We start from the raw sequence: 6,996 nt of genomic DNA, 5'->3' as shown, positions 1-6,996 counted from the left end.
TCCCTGCTGTGGCATAGGAAAATAAAGCGAAAATTGCCAAGTGTAGACTGACCTTGGGGGGTTCCCTTTTTTTTCAGGCTTGGTTTATTTGTTTTTTGTTTTGTTTTGTTTTTCCCCCTCCAGACAAATGGAAAAGTGCTTAATTATTTCAGAAGTTAAATTGATTAAAACGGGGGCCTGTGGCATATGTGCAGTTGAGATCTCTGGTGTCTCAGGTGCAGTACTGGGAAAACGAACATGGAATTAGCAGCGACCTCTGAAGGTTTCATCTTACCTGATTCATCCAGCATTGCACGAGAGCTCGGGCTGGCAGAGATAGGATCTAGTTCTCCAAGGGTTCATAAAGATGAGGCTTTCCTTTTTCTTCTCACAGTCACTGCCTCATTAGCTACACATTTATTCAGCAAGACAAGCGCAAGTTTTACATGTAACAGCCTTTTTTCTAGGCAACTGGGTTCTTTCTGTGCCTGGTCCAAGCTATGCATGGAGCAAGTCTGATTTTCTTTGCTCAAAAACCGGTACACGATGTGTTGTGAAGCCCCTCTGTAAATCCCTGTTTTTCTGGGGAACTTTTAACCTAGAATTTCTATTTTTTTGAGTGCTTAACTTTATGGCTTTATTAGTGTTTCTGTAATGTGGGGGAGGTAGGGTGGAGGATTTGGGGGATGGCTTGGGTGCAGATTCTCACTTCTGCACCTGTCGACACTTGCCTGGGAGCAGTGGTAGATTACAGCATGAGCTCCCCAAAAAGATGCTGCTCTTGTACCCCTTTTTGTGTTCTCTTAAAAGATAACTTCAGACTGAGCAATCCAGAGTCAGCTCAGTGTGAATTAGATGGCAGGATATGTCAACAGGTTCACTAACAGTTTTGGCTATAAAAGGACAGATTTTTAGAAATGAGCGGAACGAATTAATGAGATCAGCTACTCGTAAGAGCACAGGAGGAGCTGTTGGATTAGTTTCTTTTATGTTAAAGGTAGGAGAACTGTCTGAAGTTTGCATCCTCAATGAGAGAGGAGAATTCGTGTGAGAGGTTGCAGACCTGAGTGAATTAATAACTTGAGGGAAGAGTATTAGGACCGGCAAGGAATGGATGAAATGTCCGACAGGCAAATAAAGGTACTTTAGAGGTATGAAGAGAGTCTTGCAGTACATTAGGCTGCTGGGCATCACAGCCTATATTGAGACAAGCAACAAACTTTTGTCTGATCAAGTAAAGAAAAATAATAATGAGAAGAGATGACCCTCAAACTCATGACTGAGCCTAGGGACAAATCAAGGAGAGACATGGAAACAGAAATTTCCTGCAGCTGAAGTGAAACAACAACTCAAAGGGCATCCCACAGCAGACTGGAGGAGCTGACACATGTGGCTATGAGAGCGACAGCAAGGTTTATTACTGTATTTTCCAAGTTGAGAGTAGTCCCTACAATTGATAACCAGGACAGACATGTGGGAGAGGGAAGCAGTGATCCAGGCAGCCAGCTCTGTGGGTGCACAGGAATATGTGTTGGGACAGGCTGGAGGATGCATGTAGCTGAAGCACTGCGTGTAAGCAAAAAAATGGGATAAAATGCAGCAAAGGGTGTTTGAGTAAATTGTTTCTGCCTGACCTGGAATCTTTATTTGGTGAGATAAAAATGGATTTTTCTGCCTCGATCTAGACTTAAGCAAAGCATTTGAATTTCATGTGAGGAAATTGTTAAACTAGAGGCAGCGGTGCTATTTAAAAAGGATGTATCCTATTGGGAGATAACTACAGATTGAGCTGAAGGCAGGATTGACAGGTTGGAGCAAGGTTGCCAGTGGGATTCTTGTCACTTACTTAATATTAACACTAATGTTATTGACACAAAAATATCAAAGCATGCTTAACAAAACTTGCTGATGAGCAAAACCGGGATCTTTTGTCCACACAGAGGAGGATCTGCAAGAGGGAGAAGAATTACATGGCTGGAGAACTAAGTAGTGAGAATTGAATGACGTGGTAGTATAAAGTGAAGGGCGTGCATTTAGATGCAGTAACGAGAACTAAGAATTAAGACCTCATCTGAAATTTCTGTGTGCAGTTCCAGTCTTGTTCAAAAAAGGTGAATTTGTGTTGAAGCAGAGATGGATCTGCAGTTGTAAAATCAGGGGAGTGGAGAAGCTGTTTTATGAGAGGAGTTGCCTTATTTAGACAAGTGAAATGAAGACTGAGAGGGAATATGATCGTGCTCTTATAAAGAAATTGGAGAGGAAAGGTAGGGTAAACACCTCAGAGATTTTAGAAGAGCTTTTTAAGCTAAAAGATAATGTTGGCACATGAACAAATGGGTATACACTGGCCATGAATAAATTTAAGCTGAAAATTAGAAGAATCAACAGGGGAATGAGACTGTGGAAGAGCTTTCCAACCAGGGGAAAGGAAGCAAAAATGTAACTAGTTTTAGGACAAACCTTAATAATTTTATTAAGGGGGCTGTGTAGTGTAGTGCTTATGACAGCAGGGAACCGGGCTGGTGACCTACAGAGTTTCTGCCAATCCTACACTTCAAATGCTTAGGAACACAGTGTTTGCAGAGAGGAGGTCAACCTGTATTTGTCAACTGGCTTTCCCTTGTAGGAGCCTTGTAGGTATTATACTGGCATGCTAGAGCTTTTCCAAGCTACAGTGATTGCATCTCACATAAGAGATGTCTCATGTGGCCTCGTTGTAGAAATAATAATTCAATTAATAGGATGCTTATTTAAATAACAAGTTTTGTTTTTTTTTTTTTTCCTCTCCATCCTTGTCTTTCAATGACAAGCAGAAAAATTGGGGTGACAAGGGAAAAGAGACTGCCAATTTAAAAAGTATTTGCTAAAAATATTAAATGAAATATTATTTTGAATCCTGTCTTTAAGTTTTTTTTTTTTTTTCTGTTCCCTTTGAAAAAATGTTTTTTGCTTGTCAGCCACTTCCAAGAGCTAGACGTGGTGGAATAACCCACCAGGGTAGTTCTCAAGGTGACACGTCAGATATACCTGGGACTTGTTTAGATGTTCCTGTAACTAGCACCCTGTAACATCTCCCAGTTAATCTAATTAGTGGAAGCAGTGGCTATGGATTTATTGCAGTACCGTGCACTGTGATACTCTTACTGTTTCTCTGATCTCTGTTCATACCCAGGAGTTTGTAGGAAGCTCTTACAAACAGGTTTTTGGCTGTTTCTTTGTCACAGGTGGTTTTGGATTGCTGTGAAGGTGGATCTCAGAGGGAAGCAGTGGACAATCTGCTCAGGAAGGTGGATGAAGAGAAAACCCTCAAAGCGGAAAGTTTGGTCAAACTTCTGGGGGCTGTGAAAGCATCATTCCCTGGTCTCCACCTTCTGCTAGATGACTTGGTGGCAACGGCAAACGTCTCTGACGGCAAAGGTATGGGTACACTAAATTTCAGACTCCTGGGGACTCAGTTCAGAGAATTGCCAGGAAGTTTGGATGCTTCTCTGCTTTCATTTAAGGGAATGGGATGGCCATTTTATGCAAACAAAAATCGTCTGGGAGCGCTCGGGTAGGAGGACTATGCTAGCAAGAAGGCCCCTGCTTTGCAATGAAATGAGAAGTGTTGTGCAGAAGCCTGTTGGGCTCCTTCCTTGAGTTTGACACTGATAGGGGAGAAACTAGGATGTCATCTCTGGAAAACAGGAGAACTATTCCCTCCAGTGTCAAATTACTTCTTGGTTTTGAGTCACTTAAAAGCAGCAGCGTGTGTCTCCATAATAAAAAGAACAATTTTCACTTAATAAACCCTTCATAGGTGAAGGCATCTTTACCAAACTCTGGTCCATTGGTGACTTTAACTCATGATACTTGCTGGCTTTGAAAGAAAATACCTGAAACTTCCCCAGAGCTGTACATGTCTTGAAATTAAATACAGGCAATGTCTTACCTGGCTTCAGTCTTTGTGAACTCCTTGTGATTGAGGGAGATTGCGGGCTGTGCCTTTGATTGGGTAGTGTTTCTGCACATCGTGGTCATTGAGTTGTGGTCTCCTGTGTGGAGCACAGTATGCTGATGGGAGTCCCACACTTAGTGTCCCCATTAGACATCATTATCTTGGACATCTAGTCTCCTTCTTTTTGTTTTACTGGGGTTTTATTTTGTTGCCTGCCAATGGTGGTTCAGGGACTTGTGAGTCCTCACCTTTTGGCTGGAGGACAGCCTTCCAAGTTTGAGTGGGTTTAGGCAGCAGTTCAGATAGAGAGGCAAATTTCACCAGCTCTGAAGACATTTAAAAATTAAAAACTAAATTAACATGCAGTGAAATGTAAATGAGTGTTTAATAGAAAGCAAAATTGTGCTCATAATGCTGATTATTTCCTCTGCAGCAAGCATTCCCGACAGGCAGTTTGCTTTGTCATTTGTTAAGCATGATTGCTTTCTTGAAACACCAGGCTCCCAACATGGTTAATTATCTAGTGGTAATACCCATTCCAAGGAGGAGCATTCCTTAATTACATAGAGCTGAATCTCCTCAAATTGCAGCTTGAACAAACAGAAGCACAAATATTTCTCATCGTGGAAATGAAGAGGGAGGGAATGATTTGAGCCACTGATGTTAGCCTTTGATGTCCTGTGCTGTCCTGCTAACAGAAAGGAGGACGTCTTGTACGCTGGTGCAGGGCACGCTCTGGTTGTGGAGCTCACCTTGGTACAGCAGCAGAACTGAGAGTGCATTCCTAACAACTCAAATTTGTGTAATAAAATCAGAAACATTCCAATGGGAGAAGGGGGAAAATATTTTTATTTGTAAACCGTCTGCTGATCCATGTGGGGCACATCCAAGTCACACCTAAACCTTACAGAGCTCAAGTGCTTAATGAGGTTACCTTAGCTTTGCCAGGGAGTAGACTTGTGTCTCCAAGAAGTCTTTGTCCAGGGAGTTTTTCATATTAGCTCAAAATCTTCTGGTGATTATTCCCACAGCCTGCCATTGCCCCCTTCACCATCTTGCAGAGCTTTCTCTTCCTACCCAGCACTGTATGTCTTCTGGGTCCCAGAGACTGTATCTTCTTTTCACCAAGCTGTGTGTATTTAGCTGCTTTTCTCCCAAGTAGTGCTGTGCAAATAATAGATTTTTCTGTTTGCTACTGAATGAAAATGATTAAAAGACCTAAGCACACAAACAAAAAACACACACAGATGTCTTGGATGAATGACAGTTTTTTGTTTTGGTTTCTCCTACAAAAGTATAACTATGCATCTTCTCCAATTTAGTAACTCCAACAGTGAAAAAAAATCCTTTTCAGATTCATCTCTTTGTCAATTTCCAGTTTTATTTATCAACTAATCTGGCACAAGTACAATCATATATTACTTAAGGTACACAGGATATTTTGCCCAAGTCTCTTCATTATCCTGAATAAACACTGTTCCTCTTTCTTGAATTAGTCCATTGAGTCCTGATACTGGGGTGTCTTTAAAGGATTGCGGTGTTACTCTAGAGTCATCGTCTCTCAGATTCATCAGGGCAAACCTCAGCAGACCCAGCTTGGAATTAGATATGGGAGGAGAAAGGAATGAGGTCAAAGTTGCATTTGTTTTGGTGTAAGGGAGAGAAGAGGCTGTTACTGCTTTGCAATCACAAGTCTGGTTTGTATTCCTTTAATATTTTCACCAAGGACAACTCAGCCCGCTAAGTTCTTGGACCATCTGTGTGTCTGTAAAATATTAGTATGTTTGATAGTCATACACTGCTGAGATGGAGCATGTTGCAGAGCTCCTCAGTGGAGTGGAGCAAAGACTCTCACTTACAGACCTCTTTCAATGAAACTACAATTAAGAGTCAGTAATGGGGTCTCCTTGATTCCAGGGCATCAGAAGAGGCTGATGAACATCTCGAGGTGTTGTCTTCACAGACAAGGCCACATGTTTACCTGCTGAACATGGCTGAAAACCGAGACTTTCTTCTTCTGGGCTGAGACTCGGAAGGCATTTGGGTGCCAGAGATCTATTTTTGTAGGCACATATGGGCAGAGGATATTCTGTGTTGTCTTTGGTTTGGAGAAGTTTTGATTTGTCATGTTCATCCTCTGCTTGAAGGTGAATCCAAGTGTCCTGAGCGTAAGGCCCTGAGCGTTAGTGACCCAGGGAGAACTGGCTGCCTTGGCTTTTTTGGTCTCCCGTAGCTCTGAAGCCCTTTGGGAAGATGCTGCTGTTCTTATTTTCATTCATTTGCATTCAGCCAAATGGAGCCCAGAGGATTATGGAGCCAAACTGTTGAGACGATACCAAGAAAACTTAGTGGAGCTCCTCACAGACACCCCGACGCTGCTGCGGGGCATCTCTGCTGCACAGAGCCTGGCTCCTGCTGAGAGAGAGGTAAGCAGTCTCCTGCATGTGTGCAAGCAGATACTGAGCTTTAATCCCCATCTGGGATCCCTATCAAGTCCTGAGGACTTGATTTACTACCTGTCATGGCTTGGTTTGGGGCAGTCCTCCAGCAGGACTTAGTTTAGTGATTCCTTAGTATTCCATAGCGGAGTGAAGCAGGTAACGTATATGAAGCTGAAGGTTGGCAAGTAGGAGCGGCTGATTTGGACACTGAGGAGATATGCTCAGCTTCAGTGAGTCGAGGAAATGGCTGATGTGTTTGGGTGAAGGGCTGGGCTTCAAAGCAGTCACCGCTTGGGTTGCACTGTGAGCCAAGACTTCAGCAGGGCGGAAGCAAGGGAAGGCTTGGGTCTGGGGTGAGCCACGGTTGTCGCTAAGCGTGACGCAGGGCAGATAAATGGGGTCACTTGTTAGTGCCTCACTGTGGGTCTTTCCAAGGCGATGGAGCAGGTTGTGAAGCGTGAGGCCGGCGGTTTCGCCTCCCTTGTGTCGGCAGCGCTGGAGGAGCAGTCTCTGTCGGTCTCTGCTGTTTGGCAGCTGCTGCTGGCTGTGCGGGAGCCTGCACCGCTGAACCTGCTCATGGAGGAGATCCGGAAACAACCTGGCGCAGAGTTTTTCTTCCAAGCAGGTAATGGCCTTGGT

At 43.4% G+C, this 6,996-nt stretch overlaps 1 protein-coding gene across 1 annotated transcript in view; it reads left to right on the top strand.

The window, feature by feature from the left end:
- Positions 1 to 6,982, top strand: part of LOC104083937 (zinc finger and BTB domain-containing protein 40-like) — a gene marked incomplete at its 3' end in the record, with an annotated part of 18,034 nt that extends 11,052 nt beyond the window's left edge. The window contains exons 5-7 of the mRNA XM_009587609.1: positions 3,204 to 3,396; positions 6,206 to 6,342; positions 6,793 to 6,982. Coding sequence (XP_009585904.1) covers positions 3,204 to 3,396; positions 6,206 to 6,342; positions 6,793 to 6,982 — 520 coding nt within the window. The remainder of the gene's footprint in view (positions 1 to 3,203; positions 3,397 to 6,205; positions 6,343 to 6,792) is intronic.
- Between the last annotated feature and the right edge of the window lie 14 nt (positions 6,983 to 6,996).

The sequence above is a fragment of the Fulmarus glacialis genome, unplaced genomic scaffold (genome assembly GCF_000690835.1).
Source record: "Fulmarus glacialis isolate BGI_N327 unplaced genomic scaffold, ASM69083v1 scaffold31101, whole genome shotgun sequence".
Classification (NCBI taxonomy): domain Eukaryota; kingdom Metazoa; phylum Chordata; class Aves; order Procellariiformes; family Procellariidae; genus Fulmarus; species Fulmarus glacialis.
This window is presented reverse-complemented; position numbering and strand designations above follow the sequence as displayed.